The 27981-nt window shown below is 33.6% G+C and overlaps 2 protein-coding genes across 3 annotated transcripts; one reads left to right on the top strand and one right to left on the bottom strand.

Moving 5' to 3' along the window:
- The first annotated feature begins 1623 nt into the window (after window positions 1–1623).
- LOC140754049 (uncharacterized) lies at window positions 1624–15350 on the top strand. Its single transcript, XM_073088960.1, has 5 exons — window positions 1624–2131; window positions 13134–13692; window positions 13860–14375; window positions 14485–14699; window positions 15005–15350. Exons 1-5 carry the CDS (start codon window positions 1694–1696, stop codon window positions 15227–15229), a joined length of 1953 nt encoding a protein of 650 aa, XP_072945061.1. The 5' UTR covers window positions 1624–1693; the 3' UTR covers window positions 15230–15350.
- Mf-cpa (molting fluid carboxypeptidase A) lies at window positions 2639–27256 on the bottom strand. 2 transcript variants are annotated; one of them, XM_073088962.1, is made up of 10 exons: window positions 27096–27256; window positions 26752–26979; window positions 22521–22645; window positions 21789–22116; window positions 20823–21058; window positions 7945–8105; window positions 4670–4801; window positions 4315–4411; window positions 3733–3879; window positions 2639–3021 (listed from the first exon to the last, which is right to left on the bottom strand). In XM_073088962.1, exons 2-10 carry the CDS (start codon window positions 26942–26944, stop codon window positions 2785–2787), a joined length of 1656 nt encoding a protein of 551 aa, XP_072945063.1. In that variant the 5' UTR covers window positions 26945–26979; window positions 27096–27256; the 3' UTR covers window positions 2639–2784. The 2 variants fall into 2 exon arrangements, with proteins under 2 accessions (XP_072945063.1, XP_072945062.1); XM_073088961.1 differs by lacking the exons at window positions 20823–21058; window positions 21789–22116; window positions 22521–22645; window positions 26752–26979; window positions 27096–27256 and adding exons at window positions 8768–8901; window positions 9921–10112; window positions 10195–10452; window positions 12253–12378.
- Window positions 27257–27981: the final 725 nt, after the last annotated feature.

Genomic DNA, 27981 nt, shown 5'->3' with positions numbered 1-27981 from the left:
AAAAATAGTAAAAAATTAAAAATCTAAAAATACCCCCATTTTTGTCAATGTTCCTTTACATAACCAATTTACATTTCAATATGGTAGACCAACTATCTGATAGTATTTAACAGAAAAAATAATGACTGCATCATCAAATTTGTACACGCAGTTAAGGAAAGAAGATGAAGAGGGCTGAATTTTTCAAAAAATATAAAACAATTGATAGTGCAAAAACGGTGACACTTTTACTAAGGTTATTTTTTTTTCTCAGAGAGGTCAGACCCTCACCTATGTTCTCCCCAAGTTTGTCGTGGTACTTACGGGACACCCTGTATAATTATATTCCACATCTTATACAATTAATTTTAATTTAAGTTTAAAGAATAAGTTTGGCCATACAACGCGGCAACGCAGCCAGCATTCTTGGGACTCTACCGGGAGGCAGTGATTTGGACTCATTGTTTTATATTTAATTATTTAAGTTTTAATATTTCTTTTTTGTTTAAATTATATTTTTTGTGTATAGTGTATATAGATTTTAACGGTCTTATTCATAAAAAGTTATAGCACACTTATAACGTTGCTATAGTACGATTGTCAAAAAGTGTTATTCATAAACGCATTTTAGGCACTAAACCGTTCTATAAACCTTCTATAACTTATAGAGGCCAGAACCCTACTATAACAGTGCTATAAGGCAAAGATGGCCGACTCTCAACAGCTGATTCGTGATTACTAACCTAATTTGACAATACGTTTTTAATAAATTATGTCAATGTCCATTTTGTATACAAACTTGAAATAATTTATTTTAATATCCGATAAATAACATTATTATATCATTATTTTAAATTACAATGCAAATTTTACAAAGCTTAGATTATTAAAAATCTAGAAAACCGTCCACTTCGAAGAACATTGCACCAAAGAGTGATCTGTTTTCATTAGACTATCGTTATCGCTTTAATAAATCAACAGTAAAATTTATAATTGATCTCGTACGTAATGATCGTAAATTAGATCGCAGAGGTCCTGGTACACCTTCTGAAATACAGGGTTTACTGCCATAAGATATTGCGAATGTTTACAAAACCAAACTTAATTGAATTTAACTTTATATAATTATATCAATATTACATAAAACATTAATATCCAACCAATTTTCACTCCTTTATCTTTTAACAACTTTTGCTTCACATCCCATTTTAACAAATAAAATATTTTTAAATTCGCGGTATTTACAAATACAATGACACTGACAAGTGATTTGGTTTTATCGACAACCCATTGACAAGAATGTCAAGACAGAATATTTTTTAGTACGAAATAATGTCATTTAATGATGTTTATCTATGGATATTCGTCAATTTGTTCGCCGAACTTCACTATAATGGCAACATTTTCATTTATAGTTGACTTTAGCGACACATTAGTTATAGAAGGTTTATGGAACGTTTATGAATAAGCAATTTTATAGAACGTTTTATAAGCTTATTGAACACTTTAACTAATGAGTGCTTAAAACCTTCTATAAGCATTTTTTATGAATAAGACCGTAAGTTTGTATTTAGGATAAGTCAAAAATGTTGTCTGTGCATGTGTAGAAAAAGAATAACAGAAAACTAAGATATGTTATCTGTTATCCGCCCGTTGCCTAGCAACTGAATGTTTTCAAAATGATTACTCACACTAGATTCTACTGAAATTGTTTATGTACCTTGAGTTTCAGAGTGGATTTTGTTTAGGGGACTCGTTAAAAATAAATAGAATGGGGGAGTCTTTAGTAGCATGTACTCCGGAACTGCCTCCTAGCGTGAGCAACAGTAGCAAGGAGTTCTTATTACTTGAAAAGACTTGCGAAGCTTACAAAGATAGTGATGAGGAAATTAAAATGATATTTAATGAAATTAAAAAATTGTCGAACTGTAAGGATAAAGATAATGAAATCGGTGATATGGAAGATGTGGAATTGATTTTGAAAAAGGCTGAAGACATCGCACAGGAGACAGAAAATTTACTGAAAAGTAGCCCGGTTTCAGTTTCAAAAAGTATAGCTAAAGGAACGAATTCTATACCACAAATAAAAGTTACAGAACCGTGCAATGAGGAGGTCAACAAAGTAGAAAGAAAATTTCAAGGGAATCAAAAGGTAATATGTAATATAATTTCTTATGTCTAAGAGGTTTAGTTTGTGGGAGTAGAATGGATTCAGTTAGATGTTGATAAATATATTTTTTTATGTGCCTGTAGTCAGACACAAGTGTATGAAATATTCTCCATCATTTATCTATCACATGAACCCATGGTGTATGTAGACTCTTGCACAACAACAAATTATATGGCTACCTGTTAGCTTGTATGAGATATGAGCAGGGCAGTCATAATCTACTATGCTGTTCAAGTGCAGATAGATTTCACATACCCTTGCAGATTTTTAAGAACTCTCAGGAGTGTACATTTTCTCTTAAGTTTTCCTTTACTGTTTGTTTGACGGTGACCCTCATTGAAAGGCAAGTTTCTTGCACCCCAGCACATTGCTTAAATGTGGATCAATATTTGTATACAAATCTGTACTTGTTCACATACATCGTCGAGTCTAGGTCTCCTTGATTCCATTGTACTACAGAGTTTCTTGAAGAATATTAAATAAAAAAAATCCAAAGTAAATAATTTATTACGCAAAATAACTTAAAATTTTTTGATGTGCGTACACTTATCAATAAACATATCACAAACTAATAAATAATAAATAGCTATTTAAATGCATGGCTTAATACTTATTTACGTTTAAATACATAGTTACTAAGCATGTAACTGTTTTGCGAGGACTCTCAGTCCAGCAAGAGATTCTTGTGCGACGGGTATGATTTGGGTGGTGGGTAGGACGAAGCCGTAACGACCGGTGTCACGGAGCTCGATGGTGTATGTGTACTTGATGCCTTGGCCCTTTGCCCAGTCGTCTGATCCTCCAGAGGCAGGGTACAACAGGCCGCTGGATGAACCGACTTGGTATGTAGTGCCCCCAGCTTGTCTGATGGCCTGGAAATATATTATTTATTAATGATATAAGTGGATGAACAAGATAAGGTGGTGACCTTATAAGCGGTTTGAAAACGTGCAGCAAGGGTTGCAAATTACGTGATTTTTGATGTGAAACATCTATAGCCGCACGTAAAACCGATTTCTGGCGTGGCGACGCATGTCGTGGCGACTTAACTAGCTTACGTGATAGGCAAAGTATCTATGAAAAGATAGGACGTGCCACACACACTGCCTAAGCGTAGGTAGAACGGCACGCAAGCACAAACCTATATATAACTTCAGTTAGAAAAGAAGTCGTAACTCATACTTTCCTTGACGAGTCGGCATTGAATGTCTTCGGGCCTACTCATATTCTTTTTTACTAAACAACACATATTGTATTGCAATACATTTAACAATAAAATAAAGGTGGTAGAACCCTATGTGGTTCGACTCCGGCGGCACCACCGCCACACCTATTTCTACTAGTGTTAAGCGCTGCTGTGTTCCGGTTTGAAGGGTGTGGTAAGGGAGACAGACTTTTCCGAGGCGTTCCAGCTTAGTCCTCAGGGGTAGCGGCGCATCTGTGGCCGACCTCAGGTAGGAATATCTAATCCTATCTGGGGTTGATTATAGATGTCCATGGGCGGCAGTAGCCACTTACCATCAGGTGGACTGCATGCTCGTCTGCTACTCTTATATTATAAAAAAAAAAAAAAAACGTTTTACCTGAGCTATGTTCTTGCCCACCACATCCAAGTCCCTGTGGTCTGGAGGCAGTGCATTGTCATAGCCCCAAGGGTAGAGCAGATACTGTCCGTAGCTATGGTACGTCAGGTATGCCGAGAACTTAGCTGCGCTGCTTGAGATGAATTCCTAGGACGGAATAGAATAATTTTAAAATTAAAGTATTTATACGCGTTTTAAAAAATAATCCAATCAACATTCCTTACAATATTTTCACAAGCTTTTATTTATGAACTTAGATGAGTAAAATACGTACTTATATCTGTAATAATACAAAGTATTTTACTCATCTAAGTTTATGAACGACAAACCTGCTACCCTTCGCATGGCGTTTCGTTTATGAAGAAAATAGGGCGCAATTAACTCTATAATTCAAATCTATTTTGTAAAATAAGTACCTACTTATAAGCATATATTAGTATCTATGCTTATAAGCTTTAAAGATCATCATCTAATAATATAGTCGGTATAGAGATTTCCACGTATTGCGATTACTTATGTTATATTCATCACTAATTCATTACCAATAATTCTATAGCGCTCGTCTTTTCAAACATAACTTACCGATACTGCACGCGACTCTGGTTCAGAAAAGGCTCTACTGCCGCGGAAGATATCACTGCACGGATTGCTGGAGGCACCTTTACCACCCCAGCGATATCTGTAGAAATCACGCGTTTATTAATTGACTTCATTATAGATAGAAAAAACATTTTCGATTAAAATGAAAGACCCTACAAACCTAACAAGTCAAAATAAGTATGTCAAGGATAGATCTGTTAGCTATAATTAAAACTTATTTTAGACTTAGTAGTAGGTACTATAAAATCGATAGCGAACAAAGAAATAATCTATTTTCTAAATACAACTTCGATCAACAATACCAACTGATCGAAGAAATACAACGCAAGAGTCTTACCCGAAGTTTCTGTTAAGATCCGTGCCTATACAGTTTCTGCCAAGGACTCCAGGCTTCCTATTTTTTCTCCACAATCGGTCACCGACATGCGTATATTCATAGCCATCGGGATTTACAACTGGCAAGAAGTACCTGAAGTAAACAAAGTAAATATTATAATATTAAAATATTATCATCAATATACAGTCGACGATAATTTGACACTCGTTAACTGAAATCTCGTTTTTTCCGGTCCCTTGAAAAATAATCGATAAATTAGGTAAATTAAATCAATGTTAATTGGTCCCTTCGGTAATTTGACGTTGACGGAATAGTATATTGTTCGACAACATGCGATAATTAAATTGAAGTCCGGGCATAGGTTACTATACTCTTTGGTTCGGGTTTCCCTACTCTATATAATTTGAAGCCTTTACTTTACTTCGAATCTCTATAGTTTGAAGCGGTCACTCTAAATATCAATACAAAATTTTAAGGTGGTAGAACCCTTTGTGGTTCGACTCTATTTCTACCTAATAACAGCAGTGTTAGCCGCTGCTGTGTTCCGTTTTGAAGGGCATGGTAAGGGAGACATACTTTCCGAGGCGTTCCAGCTTAGTCCTCAGGGGTAGCGGCGCATCTGTGGCCGACCTCAGGTAGGAATATCTAATCCCATCTGGGGTTGATTACAGAAGTCCAAGGGCGGCAGTATCCACTTACCATCAGACTGTGGTACACAGTGGACTGTATGATCGTCTGCTACTCCTATATTAAAAAAAAAACCTACTCTCGCTCTAAAAATCAATTTACAGTTAGAGCTTCGGCACATATTACGAGTAGTTTGATTAATTAAGTTTGTATTGTTAATTCGATGTTGCAAAAAGGAGTTGCGTTAAAAAGTGAAAATAAATCGTTAAGAAGCATTTCGAAGCACAGGTAGACAATAAAATAGGCTTAAATATATGAGATTCACACATCGTGAAGCAGTGAAAACCTTTTTAATAGGCAGAGCAGGCAGGCACGTTTACAGCATATACCATTGATCTATAAATATAAAGATCCGCCACAAGCGGGCAAAACTTGAAACATACAAAATACGGCAAGTGGTGTAAAACGACTCCAGCCAAGTCCAGTCGCTCTCGCGCGGCGTAGTAATACACACGAATGTCACGGAACACGTTGAACGTCATTATTTTGAATTTAAAGCCTCAAAATGCCTTCTTGTGCAATGCGTAAATGCAAAAATTATGCTCGAAAAAGAAACAAACTTCATGGAATCACCTATCACACGTAAATGAAGAGAAATTATTAAATTTCGTTTATTTTTCGTGTTCGATCCGCCATGATTACGTGAGTAACCAGAAAGAGACAAAGTATGTTTTTGTCAATGAAAGTGATAAAGACGCAAAATGCATGGTCATAGATCAACAGAACAGAAGTGACATTTTATTGAATCTGACGATGTTCATATGTCGTATGTTATAGTTTAAGATCCCACTGCTTAATTTTTATATTAGTGTGTTTTTAGTCAAAATATAACATTTTATGGTTTATTTTAATAAAATAAAATCGATATATGGGAAATTCTGTATCCTAATCTTTAAATTTCCTTCGATACCTGTGGTAAATAATAAAAAATATTACCATAAAATTTATATAGGATAGTATACGGTATTTTAAAATTTCTTTAATTGAATAAATATTTCAATCATTAAGGTCGTATTTCTTCCTTAACCTAAACATAATTTAATAAATAATCTTTGTATAGCCAGAAATTAATCCTCAAAAAGACCACGGTAAAATTAGAATCTTATATATAAAATTCTCATGTCACAATGTTAGTTACTGTACCTACTCCTGCGAAACGGCTTTACTGATTTTCACCAAAATTTATATGCATATTCAGTAAGTCTGAGAATTAGCTACTATCTATTTTTCATATCTCTTAAGTGATAAGGGTTGTTCACCCTTAACATTTTTTTATTTATATGGCAACACAATGTTTGCTGGGTCAGCTAGTACATTTATAAAATTTACACAACTTTGCAATTAATGGTCGTGTGTAAAATAAAACTGATAATAATAAACATAGATTAGTAAAGATACTTCGCCGCCTTGAAATTGAAATAAGCCACAAACGGCTTAATAGTAAGTTCTTTTTTTGAATTCTTGACAAATAAAAACATTTTTAGAGAAAATATACGAATAAATAACTAATACTGCGTAATTTACATAATAAATAAATAATTATTTCAAATATTTTAGAGACATTTTAGCACGGAGACGTGGCAAAACTTTTTTACAGAACTATTTCAATTCTCAAAACTGGGTACATTTTCTTGTTAGGAGTGAGTAATATTTACTAATCTATGATAATAAATATAAACTATTTTAAATCATATATTTTAAACCAGTCGATACATCTGTATAGATACATTCTTTCAAATTATATTTTTATTTAATAATTATTTATTTAGTTAAACTGTACTATAACATTTCTACGTAAACGACGTACTAAAACTGTTATCGACAGTTTTGGACATTTTTTACCTTCTGTTCCATTATTTCATTGTCTTTGACAAGCATGCGGATCAATGGGATAGCCACCATACGTCCCGTTTTTAACGGGACAGTCCCTTTTTCCGATGCTTCGTGCCGTTGTCTCCGAAATGAACCGTTGCCATTGTCAATTAAGTAACAGTATATAGTATAATTATGAAAAAAAACATGGGGTGCTCCATTTACCAGTTTTGTAAAAAGCGCCCCACATTTTTTCCACAATTATACTATTTACTGTTCCTTAAATGATTCATAGATTGAAAATTATTTTCTACTTTTTAGTTAATTTTATCATAAAAGCGTGTTTTTTAGTATTTAACTATATTTTTTCAAGTAAAAAGTATTTGACTTAAAAAAATCGATGTCCCGTTTTGACTGAAGTAATCATTGGTCACTATATTCCATGGTCAATATTTACGTTTGCGTAGACTTGAAACGCAAGGTCAAACACTAGTTGTCTTTTTTTATCACATTGTTCTAATAGCTCTGTCCCTTATAGAACATTTGTCTATGTAGTAAAGGTAAGTAAAATAAAAAACGTGCATGTGTGCTATCAAAGCAGTTTCGCTCAAGTTTTCTCTTAAGTTAGCGGGCGTATAACGTGTCTAGTATAAAATGTCATTGGCATATACTCGTAATAAACGCAATACATACACAAATTAAATCGAAACTACAAGCATGATATTGCAAATAATAAAGGTGGCATTTCGATTAATTAAATTAAATGTAATGCTTACCAATCAATGTTTTTGATATCATCTGACTCAACATCAAAGTTTTCTGCGAATTGGTTGATGAAATACGTAACCGTCGCTGGACTTATCCACTCCCGTGCGTGTATACCTCCATCTATAAACACTGCTTTGTTGGTTGGATTTCCATTAGAAATCCTCAATACCTGTCGAATTGCAAGTATTATCAGCACTAACAAAATAAGACACCAACTTTTGCTAACACCAAGGGTGTTTTTGGTTTAAGGAAATTCTTTTATAAATCAAATCAACTCAAATTAATTGTGGAACATGGATACAAACATAATATTTTGAGTACAGCAGATTCCCGCCACAGATACAATAATTGTGCAAAAATATAAGTAGCGAATCAATAAAACATTTAACAATAGAAATATTATTCTGCTTTTTAACTGTTGTAAATTTGAAAATGTTGAACGTAATGACCACATTAGGTGGACAATAGACAATCTGCATGCTTTTTTGTTATGTATTCCCATAGATTAGTAAAGATACTTCGCCGCCTTGAAATTGAATGAAGCTACAAACGGCTTATTTTAGTAAGTTCTTTTTTTGAATTCTTGACAAATAAAAACATTTTTAGAGAAAATTTACGAATAAATAACTAATACTGTGTAATTTACATAATAAGTAAATAATTATATAAATATTTTAGGGACATTTTAGCACGGAGACGTGGCAAAACTTTTTTACGCAACTATTTCAATTCTCAAAACTGGGTACATTTTCTTGTTAGGAGTGAGTTATCTTTACTAATCTATGTGTATTCCTTAAAAAAATGTAAGACAATTTACATGCCTTGCCTTACCTTAAGATCTCGTCCTTCATACGAATGGCCGATAGTCTTTACACTGACAATGGCAGGGTATGTTTTGGCTAAATAGTCCATAAAATCGTGGATGTCAGAGAGACGATGATATTGCTTCCACGTCATGCGATGACCTGTGTGGAAAATGCAACAAAAATTATACCGAAAATAGATGATGAATGCCTTTTAAGGTAATAACCCCGATTTCCCTAAGTGGTCATAGCTGCACATGGAATCATCTAATCAACCAATTCCAAATGACTAGTTCTAAATAATATTATTGCAATATTCATATTTATTGCTAATTTTTATGATAAACTTGTAATGCTCTGTATAAGTAGACCTTACCATACCTTTCCAACGGAATAAGTACAGCACCTCAAACCCTGTTTCTTGTTTCTATAATAGTTGTTGAACGGGTTGAACCATAAGTAGTTTTATACGTAACTATTATTTTGTATTCTATGTATAATTTAAACTTTTCTAAAGTTCATCGACAAATCTACATCTCATTGGAAATTGCTCTAATGAAAAAGTACCACCAACTGTATCTATTGATAAAGAAAAATCATCTATAATAATATTCTTCATCGCACCATGTGCATAGTGATATCCTATTAGTTTTGTTTTTATTACGAAAACCTATCATACCTTATCATCATTAGTTACGAAACAAAAAAATTAAGAACGACAAACACAAACATGCAACACTTCAGCCCAACGTGTAATTAGAGTATCTTTTAGCGCAATATTTGGATTATACAGTAGACTTCAAGAGTTAAACACAATGAGAAGTGCGAAACTTTTCGTCTTGTGTTGAACTGAATTAACGAACCCCAATTTGCGCTTGGCCAGTACTCCATGGGCAAGTCTAGAGAATTGTAGCCCATGTAGGCACCTACGATACTTAGACGGCGATTGGAAGCCCTGTAACGCCAAAAATTGTAAGCTCTTGCTGCAACAAAACGATATAGTCCTCTGGAATATCACACTATAGAGAGGTTCATTACACGGAGTTCAATGTTGAATAATAGTGGTACTATTCTAATCTTTTTATGTTTAGAAACGTACATTATTCCAGGCCGTATAACACAATTTAACTGCAGTACACGTGCTTCAAATTATCGTTAGTATAATTCATATCAGTACAAACCTTGCCGATCTTGTAGCTCTATGTCGTTCTCATCTAGCGGAGGATTCTCCTCGTTGATTCTTTTCTGTAGATCATCAATTACCACTTCGTAGGAAATATTCTCTCGCTGAAAGACACGTGTTACATTTTCGATAGCATTAGGTTTGATGAACACGTCCACGTAAGAGTGATTGCCAGCCCATGTTGATATTACTGAAAAAAGAAAGATGCTGTATAATTACGAAACGAGATTATTAATTTTCGTTATGTTGAAGTTATCTATATTTGCACTTACGATTTCTTCGCCTTAATCTCATAATAGTAAGCCAGATGCTGTTTTTATTAGTTTCAACTTTCCATACTTGTGCTCCGGTGTAGTCTACCTTATCATCAAAGGCTGTCTTTGTAAGGATTTGTGCTTCAGGTTCGGGGATATCAAGATTATCATTTATTGGGTCTCCTGTAGCCGTTTCCTCTTCAGGTATGGCTTGCAATTTTGCAGGTTCATTTACCTCGTCGAGTGGTTGTTTGACAGAGTTTCGCGGAGGCCATTCTGGAAAAGTACTTTAACGTTTATCTAAAGCTTGCGCACGATCTTGATGGGTTTGTAATTATAAAAAGCAATGTAAACAATTTAAGTGCTTGATTCGAACGTGAGCAATTATGTGTTATCATGGATCTCATTGGTACCCGCAATTATACAATTAGCGATGCCATGTGATAGCAAACAATAATCGCTCTGAGGGAGTATGAGCCAGGTCATGTCATTCAGTTTAGAATAATAAGTCCAATTGATATTATCTGTGTATTGTTTAGGACTATTGTTTTAGATATCTGATGCAAATTTTGTGCGCAACATACATTGTTGATGACTTTGTATTTTTTTGTTTTTAAATTTATTATTCAGACCGAGTAATAAATTATGCAAAGAAAGTTGAATCGGATTGATTTATTGCCTTATGATGTGTACCAAATTTAATCAATGGCGAACACCGCTAATAGAAAGACCGATTAAAATGCGTAGCTTGTTCCTCTTGTGACATGTTTAATGACTTTCTCTGGCCACGGCTTGGTTTCCATTTGCAAGTCGCTTGATCTTTGCCGGGCTAACGGTGTTACGGCGAATTTACACACTCGTCCCAATGTATTACGGTACTTTACAATGTGTTTATGTGACAATATTTTGCGAGCTTTCTTATTGTAAAATGTATTAAGGCACCAGCAGTTTACAGACTTGTTTGAAATGAAATTAATCTAAATAATTATATTATTTTAATAAAGGTAGTTTTTGATTTAACTATTCTAATATTGTGTAACTGTAATAAGTTCCTCCTCCTTGTACCTTGTACATTTCCTTAACTTTCAATAGATGATTTTACTCACGTAGTTTCAAGGAGACTCTACGCCCGGAATCCTGATAGTGTTTTGTTCCGGTTCTATTTTTTATTTTTATTGAGAGTGGGAATAAAAAATCAGTTTATATACGATACATTAATTGTATAGTACTATTTGAATAATAGAAATCGTTATTGAATAATAATTTAGTAGTAGTTTTTATAATCATCATGACTAATGTGACTGCATAATTAATTTTGTGTACATTTTTTACATTTGGATTTGATATGGTTATTAGAGAGGAACAAAAGATAAAAATGTGTATAATTTAATGATCCTTGAACAACTTTTAATGTTGCACGGTTCATCGATATAATTATTAATTAATAATATGGCAAATAAACAAGTTTATTTTGAGTGTTCCTAGAAGTTAGTATTCCAACAAAATGTGTTTAGAATTTATTTTAATTTCAGGGCTGCTAAAAATGTTATAAAATGAATATAAATAAAACGATGAATTTTATTGAATTCTATCTCGTCTAAATGAATAGATTATAGTTAACACTTCATGTTTCAGTTTTAATTTAAACAAGTATTTTTATAATCTTTTATACGCTACAAAACCCTACATGGTATGAGAAAATTTTCCAAAAAGTCATCAAATAAATGGATTTTTCTTAAAATAAGTTACTGATAATAATACTGCGTTAATAATATTAATATTGATTTAGAACCGACTTTAATTGCCTTACATCTATTAATGTACGTTACATCTATTAACATTGATAAATAATTAATTTGAATCTGAATGCATTTAAATTTATTAAAATATTTTTTAAACATAAAAACTTCAAATATAGTCAATATGTAGTAAATTTGTCAAAATATGTGTACTTATTAAAATTACTATTGGAATAAAAAAATAAAAGCCCAAAAATTGCAGATAATCCAAGCCAATTTTTTTTTTATATAATCAGAAGTAAACTTGTAGTGATAAAAAAGTAAGAAGTCTAGTTACCTTTGCCGGGTTCGAGATCGTTGACGAGCGGTGTGCAGAGCACGGCGGCGGTCACCGCGAGGAGTACGAACACGCGCGGCCACGGCTCCATGGCTACTGATGGTGGAAGATCGAGTGGCGCGGGAAAACGCACTCGACCATTTGCGCACCTTTTTATTAGCACGCAGTGATTCATCGAACTGGTCACCAGCCCTATACATGTGATATAATGATTATTTATCATATTGCTTCGAATTTCGGACAAATAATTTGTTGTTACGTCCGTAAATATATAAGTCGTAGTTGATATTATTATAATATTACTTATACGATGAAATACGTGTTGACTGAAATAATTACTAGTACGTTCGAATTGGAGTCTCCGTTTTCTTCAATTCTATATTTTATTATTTTTTATAATGTGTTTTTACTTAGATGTATTTCTAGGATTATATAGGTTAGATCGATAAAGGTGAATAAAAAAAAATATCTCACCTAATTCAGCAAGAAGGCATCGTGTTGTTTGATTTGGAACCAGAATGACAACCTTTCCGGCTTCGCGGAGGCGCCATGCCCGGTCATTGCCACCAAGTTGCAGTTATTTAATAATAACACTAAACTGTTTACAGTAAACATGTTTTTCCTCGGTTAGAACAACTCGGAAGCCGTTTGCTTCGGTTTTTCAACGATCGCAACGTACAGTTAAGTTTCATTGGACATTGGCCGATAATAATCTGCCCGAGTCACTGACCTACGCAAAGATTACATAATCGAGCTTTAAAGGAGTTAGATTTATTACACTTAAGCATTTTGTTTGAATAATAAATTACGTAGTGAAAGCATATATGTTTATCAAGTTTTTTCATTTGTATTTCACATTTGTTTCCAAAATATTGTTTAAGGTTATTCAGTCAACAAAGCAAAACTCTAAGGAAAACAACGAGATTCGCCGTAAACCAAAGTCGAGGCCTTTCTCTGCCGGTGTCATCGATTCCAAGAAAAAAGAAGCCGTGAAAGTAGCTAAGTTTATAACAAATTCACCCAAGAAAATTACAAGTTGTAAACATGATTCTTTGATAGAGGAGTTAAAGGATACGAATGAGAGAGCAAATGGACTTGAATTGTTAAATGTACAACTCACAGATGACAATAAGGTTTTGCGTAAGAAGTTAGAGGAATTTAGCGAACAAAAACATGTTGCTGAGTTGAAATTAGCGGAATGTGAGAAGTTCGTCAGCCGACTGGCTAAGGAATATGAAAATCGAAATGCAGAATTGAGGTCTGTTAAGCAAAATGAAAATTCTGTAATTGCAGAATTGCATAAAGAACGAAATGAGAGAAAAAACTTGTCCGTACAGCATGAAAAAGATGGGCTTGTTATTCAAGATCTTCAGAGGCAGGTAAAAGAGATGGAAATGATATTAAGAAGAAAACATCCGGATTCAGTGTCAGCTTTAATAGGTAATTCATTTGCATAAAAATCATTGGTAAATTAAAGTATCCGTGTTTATGAAGTAACTTATGTATTTGCAAATTCGTAGCTTATTTGCATAAAAGAAAGATATGATGCATGAGGAGCGTATGTTTATAAATAACTTTACATCTATTTTTATTGTACTTTTATTTAGTTGCTGCAAAATCATCGTCAGTTGAAGACAACAAAAAGAAGTTGCTGGAAGATCGAATCGCTCGTTTAGAAGGAGAGTTAAAAGATAAGGAAAACCATTTTCAAGGAATACTGTTAACACTGCAAGAAAAATTTGGTGACATGAAACAAAAATATGAAAACCATATTATAGATGTTGAACGACAATTAATGGAGGATCGAAAAATTAACAATGAGCTTAAAAATAAATTAAATAGGGTAAATTTAAGTGATACTGCGGTCCAAACAGTTCCTAGGAATCAACATACTATCGGAACTCAAACTGTTTTGAAACCCGATAGAGTTTCTTCAGCTACAAGTAGACTGACTCAAAATTCAGCTTTATTATTGAATAAATTAAAAGAAGATAGTTATTTAGTAGCTACTATAAAAGGTTTACAAGCTGAACTAACAGTTAAGCAACGAACTATTTCGAAAATCAACAGGGAAACCGAAGAGCTTAGAAAGAATTTACGAAATCTACAGAAAGAAAAAGAAGGTACGAACTTTTTACAATTATTGTTGTCATAGGTACTGCTTATTAAATAAAGCTCTTATTACATTTTTTTTACTTTAAGTCGAAAATTTTATATATTGAATCTTTTCAGTGCTACTTAATCTAAATCCGCAAAAGAAAATAGGCAGCAAGCAGGCAAAGTCTACTGAAAACATATTGGCGAGATTGAATACAGAAATGGAATCGGAGCTAGCCGAGGCTCGTAAACATAAAGATGTTCTTATGCACGAAAAAGCAGGTTTACTAGACTCCTTGAAGCGCACAAACGAGGACTTCATATCGCTGAAGAAGAAACGAATTCAAGATGTAAGTATTGATATTTATTTTGATCATGATGATACATAATAAACTATCTATTTGTTGGTGACAGTCTGTAGGCAAAAGATACTGCCGAATTAGGCAAGTTTTTGCGACTGATCTAAATCGAATTCTAATTTTCTTCGCTTATCTGAAGCTGATTGTAGGGTTGTTGTTGTTACTACTCTTGAAATAAATTCAAATTCAAAACTCTTTATACAAGATCCTAGCAAAAATACGAAGGTGCGGCGGTAGTACCATTACCAATCACAAAGGTATTTTACCTACGTCATTTATTTTATTTTTCTAACTAGCTCCACACACTCCAACTGGCCCATGAAAAGGAACTAATGCAGATGAACATGCAGTTGTATCCTCTGCAAGAAGAAATAAAACTTCTCAATAGAACTGTCGAGATCCTTCAAGAACGGGTACGAGCAGCTGACGACAAACTTTTGAAGTATCAAATGGGTTTCAAGGAAGTAGATGTGCGTGCAGGTGGTGATAACATGACTACTAGAAGTGGTCGGATTAATTGACGTATAAAAGACCTTTAATTTTACATTAAAACCACCGGATAAAATATCTGGTTCTCGGCAACAGCGCCAGGTCCAATAGTATCCAAGTACATTAGGTAAAAAGTAAGAAATATCTTCGTGATCTTGGTGCTAAGTACAACAAAATCTTCATCAATGGTCATCAATGTCATGAAATTAAATTACTGTGGCCGATTTTTTGATGATGATTTTTTTTATTTATTGTAAAACGTAGAGGCTAAATGCACAAAATTCGCACAAGGCTTATAAAGAGGCATTCGTTAAAAACTAGAAAGGTATTTAAGTTTAACGAAGCTTTATTATGAGTTATAGCTTTGACATATGTAAGTTAATTGAGATTTTTGTTTTTACAATGGTTGTTTCCTTATGGGAAAACTATCATGTGAGGTCAGTTTTATTTATTAATCTAAATAAACATAATTCCTTGGCTAAATTGAGAATTTGGTTAGGTATAAGGAATTAAATTTCCTAACTGACTGACTGAACAGAACTGCTGAGGCATTAAGGTTTTCCCACGGGTATCATATTAAAATTATTATTATAAATATGTGTAAAACATAAACTTTACTCAAAGAGCTTCTGTTGATGATTCAAATGGCAAAACCTGGATAAATTCGTAATGGTTTTTTTTGAGTTATAGGTAGGTACATCTTTTTTCGCGGTATGGAAATTAGTGTAGAATGAAATGAAACTAAAGTTGCGCGCAAAGGACTAATACAGGATGAAGTTAGGGGCGAGCTAAGTACCTAATGTGTTTACACATATCTTAAGGGATGGTGTAACATTTGTCTTCAAATCATGTATGTAATGCTTCTATTGTCCTCGAATGAAATGAATGAAATTATAAATGAACTTATTGTAACGATCAAGACAGTGTTAAATTAAAACGCAAATGTTATCACTGTAAGGCTACTTATATTAACTAAATTATCTTGAGGTAGGTAATGCTGATTGAACTAACGCTTTCAATACATGGCGTCCATTATTTACTCGTACCTATCAACTTTGATGTAATGTAACTCAATTTGTATTGTGTTCAGGTCACCGGTATCCTCGTATTTTAAATTTTTGAGTGAAAGTAATATGTAATGCAATGCAGATCACGATTATGAAGCGCTTGTGTGAAATCTACTCTGTTGGTTGGTAGCGTTTTGTTAAATGTTTATAAACGACATGTGAAATTAACACAGGAGACAATGTCCGTTGGATGGCTATGAAGATATTGTGGTTACGTAATCGAAGAATTATGTTAAACGTTATAGTCATTAGGGACTGGTGTAGAAAGTAAGAAAGTGGGACCATTTGTTTAGTGTTAAGATTTTAGCACTGTGACACATCGAGTGCTTATGTACTCAGAATGGAGCTCTAAGTCGGTACTTTAAAGATTTTACATGGAAGTCAGAACTGTGATTGTTGATTATAAATTAGTTATGGTAATAAGTAACTTGTTGTGACCCCATAATAGTACACATTTTACACATATTTTATCACATTTGTAACTTATGTACCTATATGACCACTATGACAATGTATTATCACAAAATAAATAAATTTATATTTTGTGGTATTATGGCCGAGATAAAGTTGCAGCTATATTCTTGTGCTTTTTGTATACAAATAATGTTACACCCTACTTGGTACCATTGAAAGAAAAACAGCAGAAAAATATGATAAGCAAAACTAAATAGATATTGTACCTACTTACGTTTTGACAAATTAATTTATTAGCCAGTGTTAAGACCATTAGAAAATGGTAGAGCATATTATGTGTAAATAACCTTGATCACCAGGGCCCTTATATCTGGACCATAAACGAAATATGATATTTTATTCCAAATTGTGTAGGTACTTGAAATTTTTGAATAGATACAGTAAAAATAAAATTTCTAAAAAGAAAAGAAATATTTATCTGTTTTTTTTTGCAATTATATCGGTATTTGATTTCAGGAATAATGTATCTTTTTCTTTCTTTCTGAATCTTGGGAAATAATAGTTTATATTTTAGGTGGGACTTTCACTTAACTAAGAGTTCCAGCTTAAAAATTGCAACTTGCAAGAGTTGCAAGATCCGTTTTTACACTTTCGATCAAAGATATATTTCTATACTCGCATAGACATCTATAAATTATTTTAAGGTAATTAGTAATTAGGTTCTATATTTTACTTATAATAGAGGTTTTGGTGTTAGATAAGAGATAGGTTATTAGAGGCTTAATATAATATCAGTGTTCAATGTATGGAATTGATGTAAAATTTTAGCAATAAGAAACAAGAATGTCTGTATTGTATACGGGAATTTAAATGTGTTCCTAGAGTAAAATTTGTCTAGTCAATATTTTCATAAGATTTACATACTAAGATGTACTTTCATTATTAGTTTAGCCTTATCCCATCGATTAGAAGTAAATGTGGTGCCTTTGTATTTATAATTAAAGCAAATGTTTTATACTAATATTGTTTTATTTATGATTTTCCTTCGACTTTAACTTTATGGCCGCTGTGTAATAATCGAAGGTAGAACCATGTGCGCATTCGTATGAATGTGAGCCCCAGGATAGTTTTGGGAAGTAATATAATTTTGCTTTGCCTTTCTTCTACGTTTGAAAACTCATCGTTTCGGGCTAAAAAGTTGAGTACTAATCTATATCATCAACGCAGACTGCGGCCTGGCGAATGGCAATATTTTTTATCCAGTGCCTGAATGTTTAAAATGGATTTCATATCTAACACATAATTAATTTTGTACGTTAACTCAATCGAAATAAGTCCGTTCATTTTGTAGTGGAATCTAAAGCTTAATGAAACCTATTGCCTACTTTAAAATGACCTACATTGACGGCTTGTTTGTGAATTTCTAGTGATCATCTCGGAACCGGTCCTATTATGGCAAAATATATGTGATCCATATAATTATAGAAGTAGTCTACAAGTGCGTTTTGATTTAAATAAATTATCCCTCGTACCTTGAAATCTGCGAAATTGTTCCGTTTTATTAAAATAAAATCTAAGTTCTAATAGGTAATAAGATGCGAATAATAAACGCCCACGACTAATGCATACGTTGGTTACTTTTACGTTACTAGACGAGGTGGACTTAATGAATTCATTAATTATAGTTTAATGGTTTTGCTGCCTAACTTTGGTGATGATGCTAGAAAGTTTTATGTATTTAATGTAATCTATACTAGCCATGTTCTTACAGTATTTGTAACATCATGGCTCATCAGACGAAACCGTAAGTTTTAAAAAGTTCGGCCAAAGTTCGGTATAAAGTTCATCGACGGCACATTTTGTTATTATGGTCTATATGCATGCTAAATGCATAAAGTACAATAAAATAAAAATACTAAAGGCTTTAGTGTGGAAAGGGTAGACCACCACATTGGCCGCTGTGTGAAGAGGATCAATAAATAACCTTGTTTTTATACCGACAACTCCTGAAAATTTAAATAGCAAAATATCTATTGAATTATTTTTTGCAAAAGGCGCCAAACAATTCTTGCATATGAATTGTAATCTTATTTTATATAAATCTACTTTATATTTAGTTATTGGACATAGTCTATTAATCTGGGAAATCTTTATGCACCTTCGAGATCAGATACAGGAAACTAGCAGCAGGTATGTAGACTTCCTCGCTGTTTTCGTGACAGTCAGTTATTGTTACAATAAGTGTATTATTGAGAATATTCGTTTATAAACTGCGGGCACTGCGGTGATTTAATCCACAGAGAAGTTCAAAGCATATAGACATTACACGATATCAAATTTAATATAATAATATGATTTTTATGGTTTATCTATGTACAAGATAGATAGATGAGTTTTTAGTAAATTTTTTGAAGTAGGTACATATATATTTTCGCCTAATTACAAGTGTTCAATGCTGCCGTTCCGGTATTAAGGGTGTGGTAATAAAAAATACATATTTATTTAAGGCGTTCCATCTTAGTCCTCAGGCCCCCTGTGAGATGTTACGCAGGCTTTTCTTCTTTGTTCACAAGTGGATTGGCTTTATCTCTTTTATATACAGTAATACAAAAAAAAAAGATCTTAGTCCTCCGGGTTTTTTTACGCGGAGAAATCCTTATGGATTCCCTTCCGCCCGGGAGAGCGAAAGCGATATGTCGGACTCTTACCGACTAAAACTCCGCGGCGTTCCTCTGGACGTTCGATTCCGGGTCGCGAGAAGCGTTAGCATTCGCGACCCGACAACGTTGATGTTAACGCCAGCCACGTCCCGAGAGGGGCCTCTCTCAGTGATATTTCTGATGAGATGAGCGTGCGGAACGCACACACAACATCTCGAGCCCTAAAGACCGGAATTGGATCCCCCCGAATCCGCCTCCGTGTGCTCAGGGAACGGGGAAAGAGCGGCTTTCGAAAGCCGCTCTACTGCGTCCCGTGCGCCTGTGACGGATTGGCTGGGCAGACATAGCTTCCCTGGCCCTTTCCGCCGCCTCCTTCGCGAGTATTACTGCTTCGCAGAAGTGCACCGCCTGCCACGAACTGTCACTTCCGACCATGGCGTGAACCACGGACGGGAGCGAGGTCGGCCCCCAATACAGAGCTGAGCGCGCTGCGCTCCGCACTCCAGGCACGCAGGGCATACCTCCAGCGTATGCTGGGCTGTCTCGTCGAGGCAATTGTCGCAGTGATAGCACCTGGCCGTTGGCTCCCGCCCGATCCGACACAGGTAACTCCCGAAACACAGTCCTCCGGGGTTGCAGCATCTATAGTCGACTTCAGATAAGTACTATAATTTTATTAGATGGACTGCATGTTTTTTTTGCTAATTTTACATTTTTTTATTCGTTATAAGGACTTAAAAATAGGAAACAGAAACATACATGCCAGTAATATGTTTATTAACATAGCTTTATATACATTTATTGTAATTTTAAAATAGAAACATTTCACTTAGAAATTCAAATAAATTTAATAAAAACGAGGCATTAATTAAAATATTAGGCTTGGTGTTGACATTATCGCTAAAATAATAATGGACTCTAGTTCATTAATTCTGGCATATATAAATAAATCAAATGCCATAAAATAATGAAAATCGGCAACTATACTCATCCGTCATTGCTCATATATTATTGGATTTCTCTAAATATCACAATTAAGTAATGCACTTTACATAAATAAATTATAAAATTGTCAACTGAGCGTCTGTCTTAATATTCCTCAATAGTATAAAACAATGTCAAAAACATTCACTATTAAAATCTGATCACATGGTCCACTGTTGTGCTTAAAACGCAAACTATAGTTTTACCAAAATGTTTACTCATTTTCACATTTGACACAATCATCACCAATTCATTGTCAATGGAAATGACACATTTGTCTATATAAATTTTGTCTTCTAATAAAGTACATAGATTAATAGAATACACTTCAATATATGCTAATACGGAAGGATTCTATATGTGATGAGCTTGACACCGAGCCAGCACTATCGATCACACAACAACGGTGATTCGAACTCGGCTCACGTTCACTAGTTCATTTTGAAGCGTGCCCGGAAGTCGAACACAGGGTTCCTGGGCTAGTCGGCCCCGTTGGTGACGGTGAGGGGCTCCTCGTCCTCGTTGTAGTCGAGGGAGAGGACGGAGGCGCGGCGCCGCTTGCTGAGGGGCGTGTCGCTGCAGTCGCTGCCGGAGTACGTGCGCTTGTCGGCGGGCGGGGTCGCGCGGGCGCCGTTCACCGTCGCGTGCGACGCGCGCAGCTCCTGCTGCAGGAACAACACCGTGCTCTGCATCCCCTCCACGTCCTCGTCCAGCTCTTGGAGGAACTCATCCAACTCTGCAAACGTATATTATACAGTTAAAAGTAATATCACGCTCGATTTTTTATTAAATTATCTTACATAACGATATAGAAAAAGATTTTTGAAGTAATATTAAAGCAATATATTAAAGTTAGATTAAACTTAATGGTGGTAGAACCCTTTGACGTTCGGCTCCGGCGGCACCACCGCCACATTTATATCTACCTAATAACAGCAGTGTTAGGCGCTGCTGTGTTCCGGTTTGAAGGGTGTGGTAAGAGAAACAGACTTTTCCGAGGCATCCTAGCTTAGTCCTCAGGGGTAGCGGCGCATCTGTGTGGTCGACCTCAGGTAGGAATATCTAATCCTATCTGGGGTTGATTACAGATGTCCATGGGTGGCAGTAGCCACTTACCTTCAGGTGGATTGTATAAAAAAAACTTAAATTTTAAATAATAAGTGGTAAACAGACTTTTTCCCATATTGAACTATTATTTTTGATTATAAGTATTGTCATAGAGCTCTAGGGGTTATTCTAATGGAACCAGATAACACTGTATGTATTGGTACATTATAAAGTATTTATAGTTATTTATGTCTCGATAATGTATGTCACAAGATATATCAAATCTTAGTATTATCTCTACCTATGTTACTGTACGCGCTCTTGAGCACTTGCAGAATCATTATCAGTTATCAGCCACTAAATATTTGATTGATAAATAAATAACTTAAGTAACATTATGTCTAAATTAATGCACAAACCTGATTGTGATTTTTTAACTTCCTCACTAAAATTTTTTTGTAAAGCTAAGTCACCCTCTAATTTGGCTATTCGGCCACTAGATGTCATGCGTCCAAGGTCCTCATTTTCCTGATGTAATAACCTGCATTTCGCCATAAGTTTTTTCCCTGTATTTGAGTCTGGCGTAAACTTCCACGCTGCTAATTCATTTTGGGTTTCTTCAAGTCTCGCTTTAGTTGATGTCAACTCCTGTTTTAACCTTAGTATGAGTACATTAACTGCTGGGTCTAAAAGTGAGGGCCTTCCATTAAGACTCGCATGTGAAGATTTCAACTCGCTTATTTGACTCTGGAAGTAATTATTAAACCACATAGTTAATAACAATTTTGTAGTATGTTAGTAGATCTAATATTAAAAATTAGATTGTAGATTTTTTTTGCCATATTTAAGTTGTATAGTAAATCTGCAGAATCAAGATAACCACAAAAAAAATTGCTTATTAAAATTTAAGGGACAGAATCCTAACATTTAATTTATTACTAGGGTCATGTCCATGAGCTGTATTATTATCAGACAAAAAGTAAGCTAGGTATCAGTAGGACACTACTGGCTTCAGTGGCTTGAGGATTGCTCAATATGGTATCACTACTGAAGGCACATAGTTACTGCTATATGTAGTAACTTATTATGCTTTACGATGTTGTTTATACTTGGTAATTAAAGGCTCCAGAGCATTAAATCAATATACTTACAACATAATCTTGTATTTCTTGTTCTTTCGCTGCCAGCCTTCTGACCAAGACTTTCTCTCTGTGTTGTGATTCAGCGTACTGCTGTTTTATTCTTTCTTCTATCTCTTTCGCCTTCTCCAAGCTTCCTGTAGATGCCAATAGTATTGTGTTAGTATTAGTCAAATAAAATAGATTAGTTACCTAACATGTTTGACAATTTTTTCGTGACATCACCTATAAAGAAATGATAATAACATTTCTTATTTCTAGTCAACTTTTCCAAGATAGTACTCTTAATTTAGTACTCTTATAGACTTTGCAGCAAAGTAACTATTCAATCAATACATTGACTCATAAAAATAGACAAATAAATGTGGAATACTTGTCAATTCACACAAATGTTGAATCATGGATTATTGGCTTTGTTCCCTTATATCATAATAATTATATATATATATTTTTATTGAAATATTAATATATTGTAAATAACATTAACAGCATATATGTATGACACAATTGTGTACATTGATGAAACAACACTTAAAAGGTAATTACATTTGAAATATATGTTGCATTTATTTTGTACATTTAAAACATGATTATTAGTTTAATTTTATACCAATGTCTATATTTTAAAAAAATGTAGTTAGTTAAATGTTAATACTCAATAATAGTTATTGGGTTTCTGTATTATTTTTAATTGTTATATTTTAAAATCCCTTTTATTTTTAATGATGAAAATGTATGTGTGCAAGGCAAAAATATTTATTTCTGTTGTTGTTTACATAGCATTTTAAATAAATTTATTTTTATACATATGCAACATATTTTCAAAATGCATTGACCCTCTAAAAGCATGACTTTTAATTCTAATTTTTTAACTTTCTTTTTATAATTAACAATATAACATTTTTTTTGGAATCGACAACACCTTAACTAAACCACGATGACAATTTTTTTGTTTTTAAAATAACTGAACAGTTTTTTTAATATTATGGCACAACTAAGTTACTATAGACTACTTTCATGGATTTTATTTTTAAGTACTTTTTATACAATCATACATATAATTAACTTCAATAATGCAACTAATGCATTTAATAATAAACATATTAAAAAAAGGACAGTAATGTAGCTGTTAAGTAACATAAGGTAAGTAGTTACAAAGCTATATATTCTATTATGAATAATAAAGACTACAAAAGGTGAACATTAAACATTGTCCACAGCTATAATAGGCAAGCATCATAGTAGATTTAGGACATATGTATTTTCAAAATTTATTCTATAATATATGATTAAGATTTGCAATTTGTAAAATCCATGAAAATCTAATTTTGTTATACTTAAAATAAGAATAATACAATTTCTTGTAGCTGTAGTTATATGTTTTTTTCTTATATATCACAGCATTATATATAATATATTGCTACAGGTTAATATTACATGTATAATTGTGATTAGGAAAAGTGAATATTAGTACTGATTGTTATTTCTTTTTACTTGTAAGTAGCGCAAAATAAGTTGTTTTATAAACCATAGGATGTATAATATAGATTGAGCAAATATTATAATTTATATGTGATAAAAGCAATTCAAGTCATGAAAATTGCTTGACTTTGACACATTGAGATTAGAGCACTACCTCAAATGCTCCGTATTATAAGGTATGTAATAAAATGTTTGTGCCAAGTAAAATATGTAAATATATTGACACATGAAAAGCAATCTTCACTAAACGATTTTGAGTGAAGTTTAAAGGATAGTAATTTGAACTTGATTGACAAAACCAAGTTTACATAATTATGGATTGAAAATATTTCTAACTATTAAAATCATTTCAATCCAACAATTAGGTGATAGTTTTTTTGTATTTCTACTTTAAATCACTCTCCTCTAAAGTTTACAGAATGCTTAGTAAGGATTGCTTTTCAAACATTACTATGTAGTAAAGTTAAGAATCCAGAATTTTATGTTTCCACTATATCATGACATGAAACAAGTAGTGTACCTCTATTTTATAAGTTTTTATTCAATTCAATCTCATAATTACTGTAGAGTAGCAGAGAATGCATTCTGAATTATGATACGTGACAGGATCTGATGTGTCAACTTGGTCATGTAGCAAAATTGGTTTCAGGTAGGGCTTTTACTCAATTAGAGCTCAGTTATAGACTCAGATAGATTTAACATCAGGTAAGCTTTATGTTTTAAGTTATATAAAAATAATAAATAATAATTTTATTGGGGTGGTTAAGCCAAAGAGAACTATTTCGAAGGTGAATGATTTCTACAGTTTTATTTGGTGTGGATATTCTTTTAATCTTTATTTGACTATCAGTCTGTTGAAATGTAAGTTTTTTTGGTGTTAGCGCAAAAAAGTCAGAGGATACCATTTAATTTTTGGGCATCAAAATGTCAGACACCACAAAATAAAGCTACATTCAAGTTTGTCTGTTGTTTGTTGCCCATCAGCTAGAAGGGGTGCAAATAGTTTTCACACCCTAGCAGGCAAACTTTGTTACACAGAAAGTTTTTAAAGCACCATTACCATCTCAAATTAACTACAACTTTTTAGTTCTTTAACTTTTTGTCTCAGAACCACAAATAAATAAGTTATTAATGAGAAAAGATCAGAATTTGGGAACAAATTTTCTTTCATGACTTTTTTCTAGTCATTTTAAAGAAAGAAGAAATTATATCAAATCTTTTCAAAGCACATTCAAGGAATGGACTATATGGAATATTCCCATTATTATTGATGTAATATAAGTGTTATTTATTGGGTTAATTTATATGAACCATGTTTATTTATGGTACTAATAAGCCTATAATGTAAATTCCCTGCTATAGAATAGCAAATTATTATCATATCAATAGTATTTTTTTAAAACCATCTATGTTGTTTTTTATTGTTACACATAGCCTCAATCATGGTTTGCCAAGTGTTTCAACAGCATCCTTAGTATGTTTTTTTATGTTTGATCAAATCAACTCTCGATATTGAGTTTGCCCAAATCCCAATGCTGCACATACCTCTGGTACATTATTTAGGAATGAAAATTTGTCATTGCAATGTAAAAGAGATCAAGCTTTCAAGTTGTTGATTCAATCAATCAAGTGCTCAGTTAAAAACTCACACTAGGGGTACCGATTATCCTTTAAAATGTTTATAAAACTAAAACACTGACACTAAGGGAAGTTCTATTTACATACATTTTGTTAAGTATTAGTTATAGTAGTCTCGACAATATGACATCAGTCAGTTTTAGTTATCAGAGAATTTTCATTGATGAAAATCAAGACCTTTAGTAAACTTTTTGAACAAATAAAATTCAAAGATTCCACTTGCATTTCAATTTTTCCCACTAAGCACACCATGAAGAAGACATTAGTGTTCTAATTTATTTATAATTTTTTTCAGGTCATAGCTGGCAGGTATTACAGAAAGGGAGGAAGTATTACAGATTACAGGAATGGACTAGCGCCCACATACAATAGAAAATAGAAGGCAGTACCAATAATCCCATAAGAATACAATATTATTAATTGAGGCTTTTAGTCTTTTTTCAATCATTTAAATCTTTTATCATGGACATAAATTAATATAGATAGTTGATTTTAAATTGTACACCAATAGCTTCAATTAATAAACCTTATATCTACTAAGTTCATTGACATTTTTGTATTACAGAAAGCCAAGCATATCATATCATTGTTTTGTATATAATAATGTCTATGTACTCTTGATATAACATTGCTTAACTATACAGAATGTAAACTTAGCTTAGTAATAAGTATAGAGACAAATATATTTACTTTTTTCTGTTGACAACGACTTGAAGTATCTGCATTGTTACCCTCGGCACCCACTGATAATTTTAATGGAGCACTATATATCGACACGTCTCCAAGATAACTTGGATTCACTGGAGCATCGGGCACCGTGCTATATGTCGTATACACTTCCACTGAACACTCCACTGGCACTGCTCTCACACGGCTATACACCTCTCTTCTTTTTTCACCTTTAAGAACACCTAAATACACCCCGTACCACATATTCGTATGACTAAATTTCGTTATCACAACAACATTTCCATTTAACATTTTGTCATAACAGTATCACTAATTTTAGTTAAAGCATTGTCGATATAATATGTAACTAAGTAATGTTTGCACGGCAACAGAGCGCGGGTCATCAGGCGCGGACCGAGACCACTACCAAGCCGATGTAACTTTGTGAAAATACCTTCCAACCGCTTGTTCAACGTTTCAAGGTGGTCAATGTACAAGTCCTGGTTTCTCCACGAGGCGCGAAGCGAGTCCGCGGTCGCAGAGTCGATCTGGTGCGAGGTCAACAACACGCGCGCCACGTTTGTGACGCCGCCGCCCGCGACGCCCTCACTCGCGCTCTCGCCCTGCCGCTCCGGCTCCTCGGACATTGCACTCTCACTAATACTATAGGCGCCCTTTTCGACTGCAACCAAATACATGTGCTAAATTTTGCAACTTAGATCGTTTCGGGGGCCGTTATCAAACCGTTTAACAGTGACGCATACAATAATGATAAAATCATAAGTACGCGATACTTACAGGTGCGATCACTTCTTTTAACTAATATGGATACAAAATGTTGTGATTTTGGACTACTTCACCACTTATTACTAAAGCTAATAATGTTTTTTATAAAAATCCAATAACTTCGATTCAACACGAGTACGCCATCTTATCACGTAGACGTACTCGGAGTTGCCATTCTGTGACCAGATTGTCATACTATTAAAAATTATAAATGATTAAAAATTGTCAACTTTATTTAATTTTTGTCCCATTACTTTGTATTTAAAAAAATAGGATTAGGCATGAATTTAATAAATACCTATCTTTATTACAGTATTCAATATTACAGTAAATATGAGATATTACTTTTTTTATTATAGGCAGTGTTGCAAGATTAAAAAGCATTGTCAGCTGATATCAAAATTGCCTGATGTAATAAACCTAAAAGTGAATAGAAGCACCAAATTTGAAATTGTATACTTTCTTTTAATAAAATGGCTACAATCGATATTTTGTATTATAATTCGATATTACTTTATATCATAATTATGTAGAGACTCATATAATTATACAGCCATATACACTTATCCACAGTATTTTTACTAATAGTATTATTATATTAAACTTTCTATTTTCAATATGAACGCCTTATAAATTATTCTTACACCCGTGGCAGGTGGCACTTTTAGAAGATTTTCAGTAGGAGCTTTTTATGCCGACTAAATTCAAGTAGGGAAGTACTTATAATATGAAGACTTTTTTCGGCTTATACTTTCGAATAGAGGGCGCGGCGACTTCAATTTTTGTTCAGGGCAGCTTGAACGTAATCCACGCCGTACTGTTGGAACTGCAGACTTTTATTTATCAAACCACTGGGAGGAGGAGGTTTAGGTTAAAGCTCACCAGCTAGTAGTAGTTT

Source organism: Epargyreus clarus, unplaced genomic scaffold, assembly GCF_041222505.1.
Source record: "Epargyreus clarus isolate Ecla_fem2 unplaced genomic scaffold, WU_Ecla_fem_2.2 ptg000027l, whole genome shotgun sequence".
NCBI classification, from domain to species: domain Eukaryota; kingdom Metazoa; phylum Arthropoda; class Insecta; order Lepidoptera; family Hesperiidae; genus Epargyreus; species Epargyreus clarus.
This window is presented reverse-complemented; position numbering and strand designations above follow the sequence as displayed.

What these genes read in the sequence shown, in the direction of transcription:
- LOC140754049 (XM_073088960.1), top strand. Translation starts at nt 1,694, where the DNA reads ATGTACCTTGAGTTTCAGAGTGGATTTTGTTTAGGGGACTCGTTAAAA. An exon ending in TCTACAGAAAGAAAAAGAAG is followed by an intron (nt 14,376 to 14,484) that starts GTACGAACTTTT and finishes GAATCTTTTCAG; the next exon opens with TGCTACTTAATCTAAATCCG. An exon ending in AGAAGAAACGAATTCAAGAT is followed by an intron (nt 14,700 to 15,004) that starts GTAAGTATTGAT and finishes TTTTCTAACTAG; the next exon opens with CTCCACACACTCCAACTGGC.
- Mf-cpa (XM_073088962.1), bottom strand. Translation starts at nt 26,944, where the DNA reads ATGTCCGAGGAGCCGGAGCGGCAGGGCGAGAGCGCGAGTGAGGGCGTC. An exon ending in AGGACGAGGAGCCCCTCACC is followed by an intron (nt 8,106 to 20,822) that starts GTCACCAACGGG and finishes GCAATTCGACAG; the next exon opens with GTATTGAGGATTTCTAATGG. An exon ending in TGGGCAAGAACATAGCTCAG is followed by an intron (nt 3,022 to 3,732) that starts GTAAAACGTTTT and finishes ATATATTTCCAG; the next exon opens with GCCATCAGACAAGCTGGGGG.